General features: G+C 44.5%; 1 protein-coding gene across 4 annotated transcripts in view; it reads right to left on the bottom strand.

Moving 5' to 3' along the window:
• The window catches only part of LOC307244088 (LIM and senescent cell antigen-like-containing domain protein 1), a 45,430-nt gene that overhangs the window by 10,420 nt on the left and 10,426 nt on the right, over positions 1 to 24,584 (bottom strand). For 2 of the 4 annotated variants that reach the window (XM_080019110.1, XM_080019111.1), the window contains exons 1-6: positions 15,320 to 15,872; positions 7,124 to 7,283; positions 3,833 to 3,899; positions 1,597 to 1,717; positions 637 to 786; positions 38 to 188 (exon numbers count right to left, since the gene is read on the bottom strand). In XM_080019110.1, the coding sequence (XP_079875236.1) occupies positions 38 to 188; positions 637 to 786; positions 1,597 to 1,717; positions 3,833 to 3,899; positions 7,124 to 7,283; positions 15,320 to 15,525 (855 nt within the window). In that variant the 5' untranslated portion in view covers positions 15,526 to 15,872. Of the gene's footprint in view, positions 1 to 37; positions 189 to 636; positions 787 to 1,596; positions 1,718 to 3,832; positions 3,900 to 7,123; positions 7,284 to 15,319; positions 15,873 to 24,584 lie in introns of those variants that run through there. The other 2 variants (XM_080019113.1, XM_080019112.1) reach the window with 1 other exon arrangement.

The following is a 24,584-nucleotide window of genomic DNA, read 5'->3' as shown; positions in this document are numbered from 1 at the left end:
GTGTCATTTCTTATGGCGAATATCTGTGACGTCATACCTCCACGTGCCACTGCTTGCCCATGGCATTGACCACCCGGCCTTCAATGGGTCTTCGACAGGCGCCGCAGATGGGGACGCCCATCTTGTCATGGCAGGGAAGGCAGTAGAGCTCGCCTTTCAACTCCCTGGCGTCCGCTGTCAGCTCCTTACTGTGTGGAAAGAGGAGGGGACACAGGTCTTTGAACAAGATGACCATTTCGCTTGGATACAGGAAGACGGAAGTAGTTGAATAAGATCAGTGTGTGAATTACACACTGACTTAAGACTGACAGTTGTTGAATTTCAGAATTGTTAATTATATAACACCACACACAGATGGCAGGCTGTAGTTGTGCAAAAAAAAATTTGGTAATTTGTGACTTAAAAAAACAACATTAATCCACTAAATGGCAGTGATACAACAAGCAACTAAATCCTAAAATTGATGGCACTGAATCAATTATTCCACTCCCTTTAGGACCTTATGCAAATATTTTTTAGGAAATATCCAAAGGGTAACGAAATGTCCAAAATTGTGCAGTCCCTACGGACTCTACGGACTTTTTCGTGATCATGTGGTCTCAAGGTGTGTGTCTCTGTGTGTTGTGTTTTGCACACCCGCAGTTGTTGCAGTTGAAGTGGTCAGGGTGGTACGGGTCATTTTTGAACAGCAGCGGCTGCTCCTCGATGATGGCGTGACACTTCTGGCAGATGTACTTGCCAAGGCCGCGGGCCTTCTCCCGGTTATGGCACGGACGGCACAAATGCCTGGTGGCGAGGTGCAAAAGACAGAAAGACAGACAAGCAGATTGGACCTGAAAGTCTGTGTGAATTAGGGCTGTGCGATATGGCCAAAATACTCTATACTCTAATAGCATGTTTTCTGTATATTAAATTAATGAATAGTTTATATATATTAAAAAAAAAACACATGGTAAAGCCTATTTTAATTTGATTTGTGATGCGGTGCATTACGGGAAAGGTGCTTGCCGGGGCACTCAAATTCACAGGAGATGCAAAATAAGCAGGGGAAAAAGGGAGTGACATATACTGTATCAAAAGCCGACTTATTTGCAAAATTGAAGATGTAAAATTTCATTCACTGAAACATTGAAGTAAAACAAGATCGGAAATCCAAAAGGTATTTTGGTTCGGCTTGGTAGTCACGCTCAATGTTGTATCTCATTGTAATAATCCTTGAATGGTGCCATCCTACAATTTTCCTTAGGAAACACAAGTTTTTCATCAACATGCTTCAAAAAAATTTGTAAACAAAGGACAGTGTTTTTTTTCTCTTCCCTGTTCAGCTCCGTGCACAATGATTAGTCCACGTGCAGATAACGCAAAGCACCATGACTCCAAATGATTTAAAACGTTTCCATAAATCAGTTCTGCAGCTGGTTTGCAACAGAATAGAAAATATATATAAGATAGTAATGATGATATATTTTGTCATATCGCACAGCCTTAGTGTGAATGCAACAAAAATCTTTTTTTTAATTCTATAAGTACAATAAACACTAATTAAATGCTACTGGAAATATAGGCTACAGTTGCGTTTGAATGCTGCATACTGACCTGCCAGCATTCTTAACAAATCCCACGTCGGCGAGCACAGCCTGGCAGATGTCACAGCAAAAACAGCCCGGGTGCCAGCTGTTGTTCATGGCCTTGATCACACGTCCAATGATGAACTCACCTGGGAGACAGGAAAATTGTTTTATATGAAGGCACTTGGTGCCCAACGTCTCAGGTGTAAAGAGGGGCAAGGAAGTGCAGATGTACACAGTACTTTCACGTAAGGTCACGTCGAAGATCATGAAAGATGATTAATAATGAAAATTAAGCAAGTCAAATATATGGATTCCTTTGGTGACACCAAATGAAGCAACAAATCAAAAAGTAATGACTTGTTTTTTCTCACTTAGAACACACTTAGAACCCAGTTCAGAGAATGCTCGATCTACCAGAACCATTCGATGCCCAAGGACACTTGAGCAGGGGTGTTGCTGTTACAGAGACTTGAGTGGTCTTAGCCCTGGACTGGAATGTGGTTATGTAGCAATGAGTATTGGTACACGACATTGTAAGCAAGACTTTAATTTGAATCTGCCCTACTAGGCATACAAAGGTTTCATATTTTGAAGGAGCAGATTGGCCAAACCAGCTGATTTATTTGTTTTGGTAACTTCCTGGTTTTGTACTCTTTCTGTCAAGGTACTGTGTTATTTAATGGCCAAAAGTACATTTTGGAAGTCATTACAAAGTAAATACAATTCCATACCTGCCAACCATGGGAAAATATTTTGAGTACCACAATAGTGTAACAGTCGTGTAAGTCTCGGCATTTGAGTAATTGCAGCTAAATGGCTCCATCATTTATTCACATTGTAGCCGTCTCGTGACGAGGCTCATCATATCGTAAGCAAGCTACTATGGTTAACTATATACAGTATACAAATTCATCTCATTAGGATATACCCCTTGAAATGCATCATCTCGTAAAGTTAACAAACATGTTTACCAACTGATGCACCAATTGCAATTTTCTTGACGGATTCCTATTTCTGATTTTTTTTAAGTCTGACCTGCAGATTCCGATTTCCGATCTTCTGCACACCAATAACAAATAGCTCCCGTGATCTGATCATGCTCACGTGATTGGACAGCTGCACATACGGACTACTGCTGCAAGATTCAGTTACCACAATAGTACAATTGCTGATTTTGACACTGTTTATTATTGTTCATTATTCACTATGGAACAATAATAGAACATGAAACTGTCACTGAGTTCCATGAATATGGGACTGTAACCAAGTTTCAGTATAATCTCACGTTTTATATGTTAACATTACGGTTACTTTTTTGTGCTTAGTTATAACTCCCCCACTTCGCATTTTACCTCATAATGCAGCTTTACACCTCAGTGTATGATGAAGTGTTGCTGCGTATCAGAGGATGTTGAGTGAGAGGAGAGGGAGGGCTTACAGGACCACAGGTCATAGAATCTGGTCCAATCCAAGGGATGTAGTTTAAATACCCAATAAATGTACGGTATTGTTTTGTATTGATTGATTTCCGTCATTAAATTACAATTATATATATATATATATATATATATATATATATATATATATATATATATATAAATATTTATATACTTTTTTTGCATGGTTAAATCTGGCATTTTGTACCTGAATATTTTGACTAAGAACTGCATAGTTGGTACACAAAATGTGTACAGGTTGGCAGGTCTGCAATTTGTGCATCACATTTCAAAGCCGGCAATTTGTGTTCCGAAGAACTTAACATAATGGACTCCTCCATTGTGGGCGGAAGTTCTGTAACACGCTAGTTCACGTTCATTCTGCTTATGGAATGTCAGCAATAATGAGAGACCTGTGTATTTATCATTGTTTTCTACTATTCTACTACAGATACAGTTTGGTGAAAATAAATTCTACTGCAGATGCAGTTTGGTGAAAATAAATGTCACTACATCTACCCAGTCGTCGTAGCGTCCTCATTCACAATACACAACGCAAAGCGAACCCCGCTACATAAACCCTACTACACACAGTGGAGACCTGTTATTTGTCATTTGAGATTGGCGAAAACATGAGAATTTTGATGGTTAACATCAAATAACAGATAAGTTCTTTCTTCTATTCAAGATAAAAGAGAAGCTTTTGTCCAATTTTCTTTTTTTTGTTTCCATATTGAAGGATACATCTACTTATATTATATAAACTTGACTTTTTAGTGTGCTGAATTTAGCTCTGTTTAATGTCATTGCAATTCCTTTACTCACCACATTGGTGGCAGCATGGAGCAAAAAGCATCTGGAAGTCATGCTCACAATATTTCCTGCCTTCGAACTGCAGAAATATGGGGGAGAGATACAGTTTATTGCCAACATTCATAGGCAAAACATTTCAAAAGATGTGAAGATGTGAAGGGCCAGCTGCAAACTGCAATGCAATAAAACTCCTCCTACTGGCATGATGATTAACTGTGTTGGCTGTTACGGCAGCATTGTATGATATAAAGTTGTTGTGAAATGGAGTTGTTGTAGCCCAGTGGTTATTTAGTCAGTTTATTTGATTCAGTGTTAATAAACCCTCTTTACCTCTTTAAGGGTCATTACCATAAGCACAGCTTTACAGTCATAACAATGCTCATCTTGTTACAATGGCACCTGTAAAGGGGTGGGATATATAAGGCAGCAAGTGAACAGTCAGTTGTTGAAGTTGATGTGTCGGAAGCACGAAAAATGGGCAAGCGTAAGGATCTAAGCTACTTTGACAGGTGCCAAATTGTGATGACTAGACGACTAGGTCAGAACACCAGGTCTTGTGGGGCGTTCCCAATATGTAGTGGTTAGTACCAACCAAAAGTGGTCCAAGGAAGGACAACCGGTGAACCGGCGTTAGGATCACGGGTGCCCATTGGCTCGTTGATGCACGTGGGGAGCAAAGTCCAGCCTGTCTGGTCAGATCTCACAGAAGAGCTACTGTAGCACAAATTGATTGATAGGTGTCAGAATACAGTGCATTGCAGCTTGCTGTGTATGGGGCTGCGAAGCCGCAGACCGGTCAGTGTCTATGCTGACCCCTGTCCACCTGCCGAAAACGGCTACAATGGGCACGTGAGAGTCAGAACTGGACGATGGAGCATCACGTTTTCTTCTACATCATGTGGATGGCTGGAGTCAGGGTCCAATCTGATCGAGCATCTGTGGGATGTGCTGGAACAACAAGCCCGATCCATGGAGGCCTCGCAACTTATACCGTTTTCACATCAAAATTAGCGGGTTGCCACCTTTCCTATTGCCAGGAGAAATGCTGCTTTTTTCTGGTGCGTCATGTTCGACTTCAAAAACACTTCAGGAAAGGGGCGTGTCATGTTACAGTGTGATTGGGAACAAAACAGTAGAGGAGACAGCAACTTAAACAAACAATGACATAAAGCTGTAAAACTTGAAAAAAAGTATTTTTGAGTTATTCAAATGAATCGGATCGTTCATAAACGACCCAACACTACAGTAAAAGCAGCATGGATCACATATTGCCGGTGCATGCACCAAACCTTCGGCGGCGGGGAGCAGAGACCAGCGTGAGCATGGGGGTTCTCCGGTGTGGTCCCCACGGTGCAGTCTCCACACTCTCAACATTCTACCCTTCTACAGTCCCCCCATTTTGGATTCTAAATTGGATATGAAATGATGGAAGGATACAGGGTGTGGCGGACAAAGGGGCGTGGTCAAGCACCTGCTGCAGACGACAGCACGGTTCCCTTTTCCCTTGGCCACCAAGCTGCCTTGAATTGGCCCAATCAGCGCCCACACGGCGCTGATTGGGCCAATTCAAGCCAGGGAGTTTTCTTCATGTTTTGTCTGTCTTACAGAACAGATCAGCACACGGGCTGGTGAGGAGCCAAGGAGCGGAACGCTATTCCTCCTGCGCCCGAGAGGATTATTACAAACCCTTATATAAATAGGTCCTCATATATATATATATATATATATATATATATATATATAGAGAGATAACTGTGGCCTATGTGCCAACACCCAAAATGAACAATTCAATTCAAGCCATGTTGGCGAGCCACGGCCAGGAAGAGTCTGTCTCCCTCCCTGAACCCGTAACTGTGGGAAAGAACTCCCACACACGGATATTCCTGTCAATCCTGTTAATCCGGAATTTCCACACATCAGAGCCGATCAGAGGTGAAGCAGATTAAAACCCTGGCTTTATCGCCGGGTCATTTGACCAGGGACGGAGACCCGGGTTTTTCCTTTCCCACTGGTCACAAACGGCAGATGTTTGCGGGTGTTACCGGGCTTTTGGTGCAGTGGAAATGGGGTATTATAGGACTTAAAGGATCTGCTGCTAATGCCTTGGTGCCAGAAACCACAGGACACCTTCAGAGGTCTTGTGGAGTCCATGCCTCAATGGGTCAGAGCTGTTTAGGCGGCACGAGCGTGACCTACACATTATTAGTAGTTATTAGTGGTGGTTTTATTTTGAGATGGTTTGGACACGTGTAGGAGAGAGGAGAGTTACACTGGGAGAAGGATGCTGAGGATGGAGCTGCCAGGCAAGAGGAAAAGAGGAAAGCCAAAGAGAAGGTTTATGGATGTGGTGACGGAGGACATGCAGGCGGTTGGTGTAAGGGAGGAAGATGCGCAGAACAGAAGGTATTGAAGGCAGATGATCTGCTGTGGTGACACCTAACGGGAGCAGCCAAAAGAAGAAGAGTGGGGGTTTTAATGTTGTGGTTGATTCGTGTAATTTCTTTAGCTCTTTATATTTTTTTGGATACCGAAAATTTTTTTGTTTTGTTTCAACTGATTATTGGGAGTGTTTTTACAAGGATCAAGAAATGTCAAGGATGGATGAAGGTGGTTAAAGACATTCATTTCTGGGAGGTTAAATTGTTCAAAATAAACAAGTGATTTCACTTTTGATTAAGACTAAAAGAAAGACATTGAACAAGAATTAGATTTTTGATGTTTAAACTATCTCTATAGTGCTTGTCATTCATTTATGTGTTAAAGATAAGTCAGAACTTACAAATTGAAGCAGAAAATAATTAATTTTATTATATCTTTTTTTGTGTGTGTACTTGAAACAAAATGACAAACATTTGGCTGAAAAGCTTGACATTTGTTTGAAGGAAGATATGTTCCAGCTCACTACTTGATTCTTTGGACAAACACGGATTTAGCATGCTTCTACCAGACCAAGAATAAATTTCCTGTTTGTGCAAGTAGAGCCTTGCTCCATTGCCTTGCTACATGAGGTAACCATGTTGCTTGGTACATGGTTACCTCATGTAGTTATTCATGTGGATTCTCTTTTCTTTCTCGTCAAGTATTAAGTATTTCTCAGGAATACTTGATACAAAAAGTAATTTTCAACCCCTTCATTGAAGGAATTTTACGCTGATTATTGCTCGGCAACTGTTGAGTAGATGGCGCAATACTAGAAAGAATGTAGGAAGAAGGAGAGGGAGGAGAGACAGGCTGACTGGAGAAGGCACCTCACATTCACACGGAGGTAGTGTGAGTAATGCTGAAGACAGCAAGAGACATCACCTCGTAGAAGAGTCCCTCTGGGAACTGCTGGAAGCACTGGGCGCAGACGAAGCATTGCTCGTGATAGAGTTCCCCATTGCTGTTCACTATCTTCTCGGCTGGAGCGAAGCCACTCTTGCAGCGTTCACAGATGGCATTGGCCAGAGCATTGGCCATGTTGCTGAGGAGGAGAGAAGAGAAGACATTTGTCATTTCAATCATCTTCACATGAAGAATGGGATGGGCTCATCATGTAACAATATATCTAAATCCATGTTATCACATAAACATATATGCACACACATAATGAAGAACACAACTTCTTGTAGCCCCAGACACATACCTTTATTTCAGCACACAGGGTTAATTATTTCACATACCTTTTAGATTGTGTTCTCCCTAGGGTTCCTGCCAATAAGCTTGCCTTATCCTCAAAGCTTGCCTTATCTTGCCTGACCAATTATTCTCTGTACCTGTGAGGTCGAGCTGACTGTATATTCTCTGTATCTGTGACGTCGAACTGGCCATTCTCTGACTACGTGAAAATAAACTGTTTGTCTCAGGGAGCTGCTCGAGAGCACATCTCTGACCCAACCCTAAAAACCAGCGTATGTCTGCCACTTTATTTAAAACTACCGCCTAACAAACTGCATATTAAAGCGACACTTTCATTTCTGTAACATAATCATACTACTGACCCCCGCCCCCCCACCACACACACACACACACACACACACACACACACTTGAAGCATTCTTAGCTCCCACAATAGTTTACTCAAGATCAGTATATCAGGGTGGAGCGCTGATAAAGGTGACTGAAAACCATCATGTGGTCTTTGGAGAGACAGGGTCATGTTACTTTCCAAAGTGTATTCTCTTGGTCAGTTTTTATGCACTTTTAGTTTAAATTTTTTTTATAATATATTTTCACAGACTTCAATAGGAACAAGTAACAGTGGTTAAGTCACACTGTTTTGTTTTTTTTGTTATGTTAAGAGGTGGAGAGGTCAGTGCAAGTAGGGTGGAACCTGACGATTGGAGTGCATTTGGAGAATGGATAGTAATGCAATGTATAGAGCAATGAAGCCATCCTGACACCAGGTGGTGGTGTCAGGATTCATTCCCAGGAACATTCCCTGGGAGTGGCAAAAAAAAACACTAGGCTGATCTACCCAATGTAATGTAACAAAAACCCAGTGTGAGAGAGACAGACAGACAGACGGACAGTGAGCAGATTGAACAAGCACTTTGTTTGAAGGGTAAGAATTCCAAAGAGATGGCTAGGAAACGCAGACACACCATGGGCCATGTAAGGCCTTTCATTGAATAATGGCATGATTGAACTGTTCTGAACAAAAATAAAATACTTTTGTTTTGCGGATACAGATAAGGCCTAACCTTACAGGTATGGAGATTCTATACTTGTGGATTGGCATTTTACACACGTGAATTAGCATTTTACACACACAGAGTTTTGAGAAAAACTTTCCACCAGTCCGAACAAAAATTTATCACTCGGCCATTTTCAGACAGCACATAATTGCCTGCTGACGTCATCATTTCCGCATTTCAAAGTAAGAGCACGCAATCTTTTTATAAGCTGTTATATTCAAATTTATTTATCAGGATAATCTCCTTGAGATGTACTATCTAGTTTTCGAAGAGGTCCCAACATATATCACAAACACGGAGGAAGATAAACCAAGATCACTGCATCACTCTGCTGTAATATTACAATATGTGTATACGGTTAAAGCCCACTTGTTCCAAAGTCTATCATACAGATGATGTACTACTCAAATTCAGCCTACCACCCCCTCGAGCAGTGAATGTGGGTTAAACCTGAGTAAACGATAGGGAGGTGAACCAACACTAATGTAAAAATGGTATCAACGTGGCCATCTTGTCCCCCCTAACGTAGAAACTCCACATTAAGCCATCGCCTACACTTACGATCTAAAATGTGATTGCAAAGTGGGCCAGCGGCAAATTCTCCTGCTCGCACAGTGTCGCTTCGTACAACCTCTGAGAATGTTTCGCACACGGACTCCAGACAGACGTAACTATCACCATCACATTATGATCACCGTAATTTTTTGGGGTTTGTTATGATTTGTTTGTTTTTTGTAATCTGTAATCTAGCCACTGGGGGTGCACAAGCCAGTGTATCATCAGTAGCGGTCCCAAGCCCGGATGAATAGAGAAGGTTGAGTCAGGAAGGGCATCCGGCGTAAAAACCATGCCAAATCAAACCTGTGGACAACAAATCTGATTTACATACCGGATTGGTCGAGGCCCGGGTGACCAACGACCACCGAAGAAGAAGAAGAGGGGGAAGGCATGTTCGGAGACAGCAGGAGAGGAAGAAGGGTAGGAGAGTAGAGTTGAGAGTAGGAACTTTGAACGTTGGCAATATGAAGAGTAAAGAGAGAGAGCCGGCTGACATGATGGAGAGAAGGAAGGTAGATATATTATGTGTACAAGAGACCAGGTGGAAGGGGAGTCAAAGGCACCTACGGACCTTTGATCGACGTACTGAACCAACGCTATTTTATTTCCATCCCATATGAAGAATGCAAAAAGAGGAGGTGCTCAAGGAACTACACTGTGCCAGACCCGCCCGGTCTGTTTGACGGTCACGTCTGGCCCATGTACGTCAAACACAAGAACATCAAAGGATTATCAGGATTATCGGAGCCGGGTACAAACTGTTCTACCATGGAGTGAATGGCAGGAGAAATGGGGTAGGGATAGTCTTGAAGGAAGAATATGTCAAGTGTGTTTTGGAGGTGACGAGAGTGTCGGACAGTGATGAGCATAAAGCTGGAAATTGATGGGGTGATAATGAATGTGGCCAGTGCATATGCTCCCCAAGTTGGGTGTGAGATGGAAGAGAAAGAAGAATTCTTTAGTGAGTTGGATGTAGTGGTGAACAGTGTCCCCAAGGGAGAGAGAGTGGTCGTTGGAGCAGATCTCAATGGGCATGTTGGCGAAGGGATCAGAGACATACTGTAGGAGACGAGAAGGTGATGGGCAGGTATGGTGTCAAGGAAAGGACTGTGGAAGGACAGATGGTGGTGGATTTCGCCAAAAGGATGGAATTGGCTGTTGTGAATTTGTATTCCAAGAAGAGGGAGGAACACAGGATGACGTACAAGACTGGAGGAAGGTGCACACAGGTGGACTACATCTTATGCAGGAGCTGCAATCTGAAAGAGATTATTGACTGCAAATTTGTGGTAGGGGAGTGTGTTGCGAGGCAGCATCAGATGATGGTCTGTAGGATGAGGCCAGGAAGAGGAAGAGAGTGAAAGAAGAGCCAAAGATAAAATGGTGGAAGTTGAAAAAGGAGGAGCGTTGCCTGCAATTTAGGGAAGAGGTAAGGCAGGCAATAGGTGGGAATGAGCGGTTACCAGATGACTGGGAAACTACTGCAGAAGTGGTGAGGTAGACGGCCAAGAAGGTCCTTGTGTATCATGTGGTAAGAGGAAGGAAGACAAGGACTCTTCGTGGTGGAATGAGGAAGTACAGGAGAGGATAGAGCAGAAGAGGTTGGCGAAGAAGAAATGGGATAGTCAGAGAGATGAAGAAAGTAGACAGGAGTACACGCTGATGCGGCGCAAGGCAAAGAGAGAAGTGACAAAGGCAAAGGAAAAGGCATACGACGAGTTGTATGAGAGGTTGGACAGTAAGGAAGGAGAAAAGGACTTTTACCGATTGGCAAGACAAAGGGAACAAGCCGGGAAGGCTGTACAGCAGGTTAGGGAGATGAAGGATAATGATGGGAATGTGCTGACTAGTGAGGAGAGTGGGTTGAGAAGGTGGAAGGAGTACTTTGAGGAGTTGATGAATGAAGAAAATGAGAGGGAAAGAAGAGTGGATGATGTGGGGGTAGTGGATCAAGAAGTACAGCAAATTAGCAAGGATGAGGTGAGAACAGCATTAAAGAAGATGAAGAGTGGAAAGGCAGTTGGCCCAGATGACATACCTGGGGAAGCATGGAAATGTTTAGGTGAGATGGTAGTGGCGTTCCAAAAGAGACTACTATTGGTACCCACCTTCAAGAATAAGGGAGACGTACAGAGCTGTAGTAACTACAGGGGAATAAAGTTGATCAGTCACAGCATGAAGCTATGGGAAAGGGTAGTGGAGGCTGGATTAAGAGGAGAGGTGGGGATCCGCAAGCAGTTGCAGATGTTTGCTTTAAGAATGCTCATGGAAAAGTACAGGGAAGGCCAGAGGGAGTTGCACTGCGTCTTTGTGGATTTAGAGAAAGCTTATGATAGGGTGCCGAGAGAGGAAGTGTGATATTGCATGAGGAAGTCGGGGGTGGCAGAGAAGTATTCAAAGTGGAGGTAGGATTGCATCAAGCATCACCTCTAAGCCCTTTTTGTTTGCAATGGTGATGGACAGGTTGACAGATTAAATCAGGCAGGAGTCTCTGTGGATTATGATGTTCACGGATGACATTGTGATCTGTAGTGAGAGTACAGAGCAGGTTGAGGAGAGCCTGGAGAAGTGGAGGCATGCATTGGAGAGAAGAGGAATGAAAGTCAGTAGGAGTAAGACAGAATACATGTGCCTGAATGGGAGGGAGAGTGGCGAAAAGCTGAGAATGCAAGGAGTGGAGGTGGAGAAGGTGGATGAGTTCAAGTACTTGGGGTCGACCATCTAAAGCAGTGGAGAGTGCGGGAGAGAGGTGAAGAAGAGAGTACAAGCAAGGTGGAGTGGGTGGAGAAGAGTATCTGGAGTGATCTGTGACAGAAGGGTTCCAGCAAGAGCGGAGGGGAAGGTCTACAGGACGGTAGTGAGACCAGCTATGTTGGTCCGGTTTAGAGGCGGTCTCACTGACAAAAAGGCAGGTGGCTGAACTGGAGGTGGCGGAGTTGAGGATGTTGAGATTTTCGTGGGGAGTGACAAGGATGGACAGGATTAAGAATGAGTACATTACAGGGACAGCTCAGGTTGGACAGTTTGGTGAAAAAGTGAGAGAGGCGAGATTGAGATGGATTGGATACGTGTGTAGTGGAGATGAGAGTTACATTGGGAGAAGGATGCTGAGGATGGAGCTGCCAGGCAAGATGAAAATAATAAGGCCAAAGAGAAGGTTTATGGATGTGGTGACGGAGGACATGCAGGCAGTTGGTGTAGGGGAGGAAAATGCGCAGAACAGAAGGTATTGGAGGCAGATGATCTGCTGTGGCGACCCCTAACGGGAGCAGCCTAGAGGAGAAGTTTTTTGCTCTGACTATCCCATTTATTCTTTGCCAATCTCTTCTGCTCTATGCTCTCCTGTACTTCCTCATTCCACCACCAAGAGTCCTGGTCTCTCTTCCTCTTACCACATGATAGACCGAGGACCTTCTTGGCCGTCTCCCTCACCACTTCTGCAGTAGTTTCCCAGTCATCTTCCTGGCCTCATTCCCACCTATAGCCTTACCTCTTCCCTAAATTGCAGGCAATGCTCCTCCTTTTTCAACTTCCACCATTTTATCTTTGGCTCTTCTTTCACTTTCTCCCTCTTCCTGGCCTCCAGAGTCATCCTACAGACCAACATCTGATGCTGCCTAGCAACACACTCCCCTACCACAAATTTGCAGTCACTAATCTCTTTCAGATTGCAGCTCCTGCATAAGATGTAGTCCACCTGTGTGCACCTTCCTCCAGTCTTGTATGTCATCCTGTATTCCTCCCTCTTCTTGGAATACAAATTCACAACAGCCAATTCCTTCCTTTTGGTGAAATCCACCACCATCTGTCCTTCCACAGTCCTCTCGTTGACACCATACCTGCCCATCACCTTCTCGTCACCTACAGTATGTCTCTGATCCCTTCGCCAACATGCCCATTGAGATCTGCTCCAACGACCACTCTCTCTCCCTTGGGGACGCTGTTCACCACTACATCCAACTCACTAAAGAATTATTCCCTCTCTTCCATCTCACACCCAACTTGGGGAGCATATGCACTGACCACATTCATTATCACCCCATCAATTTCCAGCTTTCCAATTTTCCCAGGGTCATTAAGTTTTACTTACGGACCTCTCCACTGCATCAGAAATGTCCCTCCCCGTCTTTGTCCCATGCATGGCAGCTACATCCAAGAGCTCCTCACTGACAGTGAGTCTGCCTTCACGCCTCTTATAAAAATGGATGGATGCACTGTATCCGTGTTGTCTGTGATTTCATCAACAGCTCATGAAAAAGCCAGGTAACTGCGTGTCTCTTCGGCCAGCTGTGTTGTCAGGTTGCCTGCTAGTTCCTTAAATCGGTCTGCGATGGTGTTTCTTGGCAAATTGACATTTTTAAAAGTCTATCTGGTTGGGGCACACCTGCTCACATACCTTTAGCACGCACCGCTTCAAAAATGCACCCTCTGAAAAACATTTGGAAGCTCGGGCGATTTCTTCAGCCACAATAAAACTAGCTTTCACTGCTGCATCGTTTTGGGCTGTAGCTTTAGTAAACATATTCTGCTGTGATTGCAGTCTGCCTTTTAATTCTTGGACAATTTAATGTTTTTCTTGGAGGCTAAATTGAGCATTCTTGGCTCCGTGTTTGGTGTCAAAATGCCGATGTAAATTGCATTCCTTCATCACCGACACTGCCTCGTAACACAGAAAACTGTTTTTTCTCCTTGAAACACAAACATGTATTAGCTGTAGCTGTATGTATCATCTTTCATTAAATTGCCTTCCCTCTGCATAAATCTTTCTGTAGTTGGACATTTTGGGAATATTTGTAAATCTTTTTCTCCATCACTTGTTAGAAAACCGCCGCTTGCGGTCGCCTGCGCCGGCGATTACACATCACTGCATATATGTATGAAAGTATGTATATGTAAACCTCTTGAATCTTGAATCTTGAAAACCGCTTTAGTTAAACCCCAATATGGAAACAATGCAATCTAGTGGCAGGATGCCATCATTTCGCGGGTCACAAAATCGACATGCATTGTGGGAGATGTATTTTATGGTCAATGTACACTGTAAAGCAGCATAGACATTTATTTTAGGACAATCACATTCCCTTTAAGCTCTCGCGGGCCACATAAAATGAAGCGGCGGCCCAGATTCGGCCTGCGGGCCTTGAGTTTGACAAATGTGTTTTCGAGAAACCATCCCTTTTTTTGTGTCCGCACTGCAGGAACTAGGAACTATTGTAGTTCTTAGACCGCCATTTTGACCGACTTTTTTAGCTACTGCTCCAGGGCAGCAATTAACCGGCACAGGATGAACCTTCAGTGACCTAAGTGCACGGTGATTGGTCCAGACGTAAATCCGGTCCCTCTGACTGAGGACAGTCCGCCCCAGTCGAGTTGCATCGCTCTGGCGGGGTCCAGCCTAAGTACACTCAGCACTAATAAAAAAATGTTTAATTAATTAAACTAATAAAAATAAAAAACAGCAGTATTTTTATTGTCGATGTGTTTGTTTCATTTTCCGATGTCAATTGAATGAAACAAAAAATCCCTGTGCGGTGTCCCGATGCGAGCCCCAGCCTTACAAAAGTCGGAGCAAACTTTAAAATTACGTCTTGTAGATCTAACATGAGTGAAGATTCAGCAACTGGATTGCTTATTTCTCGTCTCAAATTTGGTGAATCTCAAAACTGATACGGTGGACTGAGAAGGTGAAATACGTTTAAGTTTATAGAGTAATACAACATGGAACACGTAACTTGTGCTGAAACCCCATTGGCTAACATCACTTCAGTGTTCCTACTGGCAGTGCGAAAGCAACCAAAAAGAAAAACCTTGAAGGAATTTAGCTCTCAGGGGACCTCCCCAGTTCCTATTTTCCCTCATTGAGTTCCCAGAACTGTTTGGTCAAAAAACGCCTAGAGTGTAGCAAGAGAGTACTCCCAGTGAACACATAGATGAGAACTAGTGGATTTTGGGAGGGGGGCGGTGTTTAACCTTAGATCTGCTTCTGTTTTTGAAAACTTTTTAGGATATCTGTGTTGAATATTGATGTGATATAAATTGATAAAAGCAACTTTTCTTCTGTGCCTTTCTGTGCAAAGGCCTGCAAAAAGCTCTACCTGCATTGTGTCTGACTTTGCTATATTTGCCAATTTTTGTTGGTTATCCCATCCAAAATGAACACAACCAAAGAGTAAACCAAATTTCTTCTTATCTTTAAACACCATAAAAGGTTTACACGCCCTAGCGCTGAGCCGCTGCTGCATGGCACTCAAGTCTGTTTACTTACAAGCGGGCGTAAAAGTCGCAGAACTCTTTGTAGACCTTGATGTCACTTTTTCGCCTCTGGGACTTGGAAACCAGCACCTCCGGTTCCCCGCAGTCCATTAGCCAGGGGCCCCCGTGGTGGTCCCCATTCATCTCCCCCCGGCAAGGGGGATCCAGAGCCTCCCCGTCCTCGGGAATGGTGGGAGGCAAAGCGCCTCGGCTCGTCATCGTCTCTATATCTTATTAGACCCGACGCAACTTTAAACCCTTTTCCACGTCCAAAGGAAATCTCTGCTGCCCGCTTTAGATCTCCTGCTCTTTGGATTCAATCATCTGATGGGTCAAGATTACAGAGCATTAAAGTACCAGACCACTTATTCAGCCCCACAGTCACTCCGTCTGCTCTGCCCTTCACAGCCAGGTTGTTTCCAGGAAAGAATGGGAAACTGTAAAATCACTCACTGCTGTCTTCACTGGTGTACTGTATGCTCTCTCTCTCTCTCTCTCTCTCTCTCTCTCTCTCTCATAATCACCCTTTCTTCCTACGTTCAATCCACCCTCTCCCTTATCCTCTCTCTCTCTGATTCTCCCTCCACTCACTGCACAGTGCACACTTGACCTCCCCCTGCTGTCACGCTCGCTGTCTATTCTGGGGTCGGTTACTCAAATTAACCATCCCATCCTTGACGCCTGCTCAGAAGCAGAAGAAGAGGTCACTGTGCCATGGGACACCCCTCCCCACACACACACACACACACACACACACACACACACACACACACACACACACACACACACACACACACACACACACACACACACACACACACACACACACACACACACACACACACACACATTTTGATGCTCTCCAAAGTTCTAAAACATGTATCAACATACTGGACCAATTTGTCCATGGATGGCTTCAAGATCTGCCCTTGTTTCTCTGAGCCACCCCTTTACTGTTTGTCTCCTTTACAATATACGACTGCAATTAACATCTTGGGCAGTATAGGAACGGTAGAAACGTTGGATTTACTCTGATCACGTGAGATAAATATGATTTACACAGACCAGTAATTCCTTCAGTCAAAGAGTACTGGACTTGGCCAATTTCAACAGCAATCAGGCGAAGATCGCCATCTGACAAACATCTCATGCTGACTTTAGGTCAGATTGCTATGATGCAGAAAATAAACTACTGAGATGAACGGGGACACAAACACAGCACATTCTTGCTGAGCAGACAACAGGACTCACTCTATCAGTGAAGAAGAGCTGGTATCTCTCCACGGTCCTATACCCTCCATTTACAGAGCTCAAACGACAACAAGAAACGTCACGCTGCTCCTGCACTCATCACGCAGCATTCCACAATGACAAATGATAGCAGTTTTATGTTGCTGAACGCAGTGAGAGAGAGAGAGGTGAATTGGGACTGATCTGGAAACTCGGTTCCGTGAGAACAGGACAGAAACAGAAAAACAGAAACAGTCTTTAATTGTCACACGACACTCCACAACACATGCTTGCACACACACACACATGCACATGCTTGATGGTCGCCGGTGAAATGGCTCCTCTGCTTTTGACCCATCCTTGGCTTGTCCTTCCTCCGGGGGCACAGCCAGGAGCAGTGGGCAGCATACGTGGACGCGCCCGGGGGACTTGTTCCCCTTTGATGCCCGTCAAAAAAAAATTGCCTCCTCTCTGGCTATTCAGATCGTATGGCAAGATGGCAATTTTCTAAATACTTTGGAGGTGAGCGATTTGGGGGAGGACATCTTAGAGCTGGGTGGGGCGGAAACACAACTTTATAGTGTGAGAGACACAGAGAAAGAGACCTGGAGAACAAATTTGGAGTGTATGCGCTGCAGGAAATACAATGTTATTGAACTGGTCTTTAGAACATCCAATAAAGTCTTTATTTTTGTTTTTCAGATCAATCGATTGGCTTATAATTGTGTGTATAAAATTATTCAGCTTGCTTTGAAAAAAAAATCACATCTTGGACTGTCTTACTTACTAAAAAATATTTGATTATTATTATTATTTTTATTATTATTCAAGAATATTTGAAAGATTTCTGATCTTTTAAGTGAAATAAGACACTTTTCAAAATGGAACAGCAGACTGTTGGCGATTAATTATTTAATTAATTATTCTTTTTCTTAATTCTATCTTCTATTCTAAATATATATTCATCTTTATTGACACTGGTTTATTTCGCAGTGGGTGAGTTTACTACGCTGGGACTTGCCTCCCAGCTGTTGTAATCATCTGTGTACCATTCCATGCTGGCGTCCTAGTCCTCCGCATGACTCCATCGTTCCACAAATAGACGCCTAGAAGAGTCCCAACACCAAACTAGGTACTGGCAGCTGCTGCTTAATACCTCTGTGTGTGTGTGTGTGTGTGTGTGTGTGTGTGTGTGTGTGTGTGTGTGTGTGTGTGTGTGTGTGTGTGTGTGTGTGTGTGTGTGTGTGTGTGTGTGTGTGTGTGTGTGTATGTATGTATGTATGTGTGTGTGTGTTGTGTGTGTGTGTGTAAGTAAGGGACATGCAAGGGGCCATCGCTGCTTTTTTCCTCTACTTTCTGTGGAAGGTTTTACTATACATCCCGATAGAAAAGGGCTTTTTGAAAAAAAGTCAATAACTTCTGATTTCGATTTTGGATTCTAAATCCGATGTAAAATTATTGAATGATACAACGACATTCCTGTCTATTCATGTGGTTAGCGTCTATTAACCAGCATCCGGAAATTCAACTCGTGTCACACTGTGCAGGTAAAGGAGCCAAAATTAGAGCGTCAAAAGATGTGTTTACATCAGAGCCGATCGGAGGTGGTGCCGATAAAAAACAGTGTCTATTGCAGGGTCATTTGACCCAGTACTGAAACCCGGGTTTCATTCTTTCCAACTGATGACAAATGCCAGATGTTATCACCAGGTTTTTGGTGCAGTGAAAAAGGGGTATATGAAACATTCCTGAGTCCGCAAAGCAAGCGCTCCAAGTTGTCCTTAAAACTAACATTTTAGTAACATTTTAGTTGTCCCTAAAATGTTACTTGATCTTCATGGCTTGGCTGAGGACAACCCATGATGTACAGTATAGTGTGTTCCACTGCTGCTGACCAATTTAATTGGAGCAGGTCGTAGTAGTAGTGGTAGTAGTGTAGGGAAAGTCAACTAATCTGCTCATTGAGCAAGTCAGAGTCACAGATCCTAAATTTGAATTTGAATTTCTCTGGAGCTGGAGGTGACTTTCCGTTTGCTTCGTCGTCGTGCAAATTTCAGGTAGAAGAAAAGTTTTCACTCAAAGTGTAAAGTTCTGAGAAGCATTGACTGAACTGTGCTCAGTTTAGTTCAGCTCAGCTCTGTTCAGCTCTGTTCGCTGCTTCTCTCATCTCGTTTTTTTTTTAATGCGTGAATGTTTTACCTCCGAGGTCGGTTTGTCGTGGGTCCAGACTCCGTGTGCGACCACTCCTTTCGTTTGTTCTGTCTTAAGACTCTTTTGGGGAAAATGTTTGGCGGCTTACGATTTTGAAATCTTAAGACACCTCACACAAGTTATGACTTCATTTATAGTCTTAGAGTGATTGAAGGGTGTGTAGCAATTCAGCCTGCCACAGGCCATCCGAGTGGCATTTTCAGGGCCCTCTGACACAGAGACACAGGCAGAGATATTGCAAACACACCGGTTTATTGTAGAAAGTGGCAAGATGTAAGAGGCCGGGAGCAAATGGACTAATGTCATGACATAGGCTCTCCCCCGTGTGTGTGGGCGGATGGGCTCATCATTGATGAGCAACAGGCGTACAGCCAACTCTGATTCCGGGACCAATTACATACACCCAAGACAAGTGTGGCTGTTTAAAACACACAACCTCCACACCACAGGGTGATTCTGTTGTTTAATGAAGCGTTCAAAGGTGATTCTGTGGGTGCCAATCTACAGTATATACAAAAAGGTGCAGCAAGCGGCTCCGCTTTGTAGACATCACAAAAAAAAACTTCAGCAATCTGGGCAGGACAATAGCAGAGGGCAAGGGTGAAGCAGGAAACACTAACAAGGTGCTCCTCCTGATAACAGTCCTCTGACAGCCCATGAAAGAGAGCGAGAACTTTCAAGCAAGAATAACCTTTTATTATGTGGAAACCCAGATTCAGTTAATTCCAGCAAAGCCAGATGTATGTCAAACCGTCTTTGTCAGTTGCATAATTGTAGCCAGCGAAGGGCCAAAGCCAGCACAGAGGTTGACAGCATGGTGGGATACCACCACTGATCACGTTTTCGATTCGAATGAAGTGAATTCAATGCATAATTAATAAACGTGCCTAAAAAAAGAGTCTAAAACAGTTTAATTCCTTGGATTTCTGAAAGTGGCTAGAGAGGGATGAACATTAACTGGTGGAGTGTATTTATGCAGCAGACATTTGATATCCAACTGAGTAAAAATAAAACGCTAACCTGGGCTTAAGGCATAAGGGAGAGAGAGAGAGAAAGAATGTAAGCACACCCACATTGATACACACAATCCAGCTTTTGGCGGATTCGCAATGGTTGTGTTGCTACCTGCGGCCCACTATTGATCACAAACCGTTGGAACAGGTTGTATCCAGGGTGTGATGGATTTCCTGGATATGTAAAAGTACTAAATGGAGAGCATGTTGGCACCAATGATTTTCTCTACAGTCCTGCCCTGTCCAGTTGTAGTCTCTTCCTGTCCTGATAGGTGGCCGAACCAAACCAGATAGTGATGGAGGTACAGAGGACAGACTGGATAATAGCAGTGTAGAACTGGATCAGCAGCTTCTGAGGAAGGTTGAACTTCCTGAGCTGGCGCAGGCATCCCCTGCTGGGCCTTTTTGATGACTGTGTCGATGTTGGGTGTCCACTTTAGGTCCTGGGAGATTGTGGATCCCAGAAACCTGAAAGATTCCACAGCAGCACAGTGCTCCTTGGTCTGGCAAAGCTGCCTGAGATGTGCAGTAAACCAGGGTTTATTGTTGTCGTATGTGCAGAAGGTTTTAGACGGCATACACATGTCCTCACAAAAACTGATGTACAATGTCACAGTGTCAGTGAGTTCGTCCAGATCTGTAGCAGCAACCTCAAAAACACTCCAATCAGTGCAGTCAAAGCAGGCCTGTAACTCCAGCTTTACCTCATTGGTCCATTTCTTCACAGTCTTGACCACAGGCTAAGCAGATCTTAGTTTCTGCCTATTAGTCGGGAGAAGATGAACCAGACAGTGATCAGAGAGTCCCAAAGCTGCTCGGGGGACAAAGCGATAGGCATCCTTTAATACTGTGTAGCAGTGGTCCAGTGTATTTTGATCTCTGGTTGGACATTTAATGTGCTGTCTGTATTTTGGCAGTTCGTGGCTGAGGCTAGCCCTGTTAAAGTCCCCAAGAACAATGAGCAGAGAGTCTGGGTGTTTTTTCTCCATGTTTGTTATCTGGTCAACGAGGTGCTGTAACATCTCACTAACACAGGCCTGAGGCGGGATGTAAATACCAACCATGATAAATGAGGAGAACTCCCTCAGAATAAGTGTACTTGTATGTATTTCATAATCAGGCAATTTTACAGACCTTGTGAGGTCCTTCACATCAGACAACCACCAGGAATTCTGTCAGATATTTGAGAAGTTGACAATGTCAGAGGGTCTTTATTTCATTTGATCGTTTCAACCACTCGTGTCCATTTTCCTCTGTCCCGTATGGCAATGCCTCTACATTATTAATCATTAATCATATCAAAAACAGCTATATATTTCGGTAATGCTATGCTCAAAATGGTGAAATACAGGAAATGTTGTCTCCTTCCTTCTCTTCTGGAAACAATTTTTTGAATACTAATACATTTAAATCAAGAAGTTCTGGAATTTTCACCTCCTTTTGTCAACTACCCTCATAGTAAAACCTCACTGAAAGCTTTACTATTGAGAAATTTACTTCTTTTTTAGTTTACACTCCAAGTCCTGGAGTCTATTTTAGCAATTTTGAGTTTACCCTCATCTTCGCTCTACGATCGTCACTTTCTTTTCTGGAAAGTATGCCTTCTTCAGATGGATTTATTTTTTTCTTAGTCAGTTGAGGTGGTGGTAGGGGTAATTTTTCAGATGAGGGTGCTGTTCTTTTTTTGTAACTGTTCATCTATATTGGCAATTAACTAGTCTCACAAATCAGATTTTTTTTTTTCAAAGGTCTGATTGGAGTGGTGCTGAAATGTGTGTAAAGGGGGCGCTTTGTGTTCAATTTGTTTAGACTAATCATGTTGCTGGGGGAGGGGATCTGTTAGCACCCGTTACATGGAATGAGTCCTGACTGGAAACAACCTGACCACGGAACCATAACAATAACATGCTAATTCAAGCTTGACATGGCTGAACATCGATTGCCAGGGACTAAAAAACCCTTTCAGAAAAGGGCTGCTAAGACCCCAGATTACCCCTGGGCTAATAGCAAACACAAACTTGGCCATCCATCCATTATCTATACCGCTTATCCTCTTGGAGTCGCTCGAGCCAATACCAGCTGTCATTGGGTAAAGTGCGGGGTACCCCCTGGACAGGTCGCCAGTCTATCACAGGGCTGACATACAGAGACAAATGCATGCATGCTCACATTCACACCTACGGTCAATTTTTAGAGTCACTGATTAACCTAACCTGCATGTCTTTGGAATGTGGTAGGAAACCAGAGTACCTGGAGAAAACCCACGCAGGCACAGAGAGAACATGCAAACTCCACACAGAAAGGCCCCAACCCTAAGAACACCAATATTCTTAGACATCGTTTCTGTAAAAGTTTCCATTCGTCAATACTGTGTAGACAGGGCCGGTGCTTCCTACAGGCGACATAGGCGGCTGCCTAGGGCGCCATCTCGAGGGGGGCGCCAAAATTGGAAAATAATCATCAGTGAGTGTTCATCACAGGCTGGATACGAACCTGGGTCACTGCGAGCATTGGGCCTATGGTATGTGCGGTTCAGGTTCAGGTTGAACCACCAGGGCGCCATCCGTACCACCTAAGATGCGCCAGTAATGGGGCGCCTGCGGTCCGACGGTACCAACCCAGGCGTGATCTGCGTGCCAGCACAATGTGATTTTATTTTAGATGTAGGTTATTTTATTTTACTCCATTTCCTTTTGGAACGAAAAAAGCAACGTGGGTGATGGGGCCACTTTCTTTGACACACTCTTACCCCCTTAGGCTTTAAGCCCGCCGCTTTTGAATTTCGGGTTTCCAGCGCAAATTCGGAGGGGCTTCCCCCACTCTTAGAAAAGGACTGCTAGGATCCAAGATTAGCAGTTAACTAACAACAACTAACTGTGCTGGTTCATCTAATTAGCTTGGTCTTACCAGAGTGAATTCTTGTTGGGCACAAACACCAGAAACCGCATTAAGGGCACATACATAATGGAAATACGTTGAATGGTTCTTCCTTAAAAAGTGCCAACTAAAAAAAAAGTATCAAACATGGAGGATTAAAGGATTTTTTTTTACAAAATGATCTTATGGATTTCAACTTAAAAATGAAATTTGCTTAAAAGCATAGCAAGGGTACTGATCTTTTTTCTTGTTGATTCCTGTTCCTAGTCATGAATTCATCCATCCATCCATCCATCCATTTTCCTCCGCTTATCTGGGGCTGGGTCGCGGTGGCAGCAGGCTGAGCAAGGAGCTCCAGGCCCCTTTCTCCCCGGCAACGTTTTCCAGTACCTCCTGGGGGACCCCGAGGTGTTCCCAGGCCAGCTGGGATATGTAATCCCTCCAGCGTGTTCTGGGTCTACCCCGTGGTCTCCTACCAGTTGGACGTGCCCGGAAAACCCTCAAAGGAAGGCGCCCAGGAGGCATCCTGATCAGATGCCTGAACCACCTCAACTGACTCCTTTCGATGCGAAGGAGCAGCGGCTCTACTCCGATCTCCCTCCAGATGTCCGAGCTCCTCACCTTATCTCTAAGGCTGAGCCCAACCACCCTACAGAGGAAACTCATTTTGGCTGCTTGTATCTGCTTGTAACCCTGGTTTACATTTTTGCCCTCCGGCTCAGCTCTCTCTTCACCACAACGGTCCGGTACAACGCCCGCATCACTGCTGATGCCGCACCGATCCACCTGTCCATCTCACGCTCCATTTTCCCCTCACTCGTGAACATGATCCCGAGATACTTGAACTCCTTCACTTGGGGCAGCAACTCACTCCCAACCCGGAGGGAGCAATCCACTGTTTTCCGGAAGAGAACCATGGCCTCAGACTTGGAGGTGCTGACTCTCATCCCGACCGCTTCACACTCGGCTGCAAGCCGTCCCAGTGCGTGCTGGAGGTCACGGTCTGATGAAGCCAACAAAACCACATCATCTGCAAAAAGCAGAGATGCAATTCTGAGGTTCCCAAACCAGACACTCTCCTCACCTCGGCTGCGCCTTGAGATCCTGTCCATGAATATCACAAACAGAATCAGGGACAAGGGGCAACCTTGGCGGAGTCCAACACCCACTGAGAACGTGTTTGACTTTATGCCGAGAATACGAACACAGCTCTCACTTTGGTTGTACAAGGCCCGGATGGCTCATACCAACGGCCCCGGTACCCCATACTTCCTCAGTACCCCCCACAGGATCCCCCAAGGGACACGGTCGAAAGCCTTCTCCAGGTTCACACAACACATGTAGACTGGATGGGAAAACTCCCACGACCACCCCAGCAACCCTGCCTGGGTGACGAGCTGGTCCACTGTTCTACGTCCAGGACGGAATCCGGAATTGCTCCTCCTGAATCTGAGGTTCGACAATCGGCCGGAGCCTCCTTTCCAGCACCCTGGAGTAAACGTTCTCGGCGAGGCTGAGTAGTGTGATACCCCTATAATTGGAGCACACCCTCCTGTCCCCCTTTTTAAAAATGGGAACCACCACCCCGGTCTGCCACCACCACCACCACCACAGGTATTGTAGCCAACATCCACGTGACACTGAAGAGGCGTGTCAACCAAGACAGCCCAACAATGTCCAGAGCCTTCAGAATCCAGAGCCTCATCCACCCCCAACACCTTGCCACCAAGGAGCTTTTTAACTGCTTCAGAGACCTCTGCCAGGCATATGGACGAGACTTCCCAAGTCTTCAGACTCTGCCTCTTCCCCTGAGGACGTATTGGTCGGGTTCAGGAGTTCCTCAAAGGCTCTTTCCACCGCCCGACAATATCCCCGGTCCGGGTCAGCAGTTCTCCTCCCCGGCTGAACACAGCCTGAGCCAAGCCCTGCTTTCCCTTTCTGAGTCAC

The sequence above is a fragment of the Zeus faber genome (assembly GCF_960531495.2).
Source record: "Zeus faber genome assembly, chromosome: 18".
In the NCBI taxonomy this organism is placed as follows: Eukaryota; Metazoa; Chordata; class Actinopteri; order Zeiformes; family Zeidae; genus Zeus; species Zeus faber.
The sequence above is the reverse complement of the archived record's forward strand: the minus strand, read 5'-3'. Positions and strand labels throughout refer to the sequence as shown.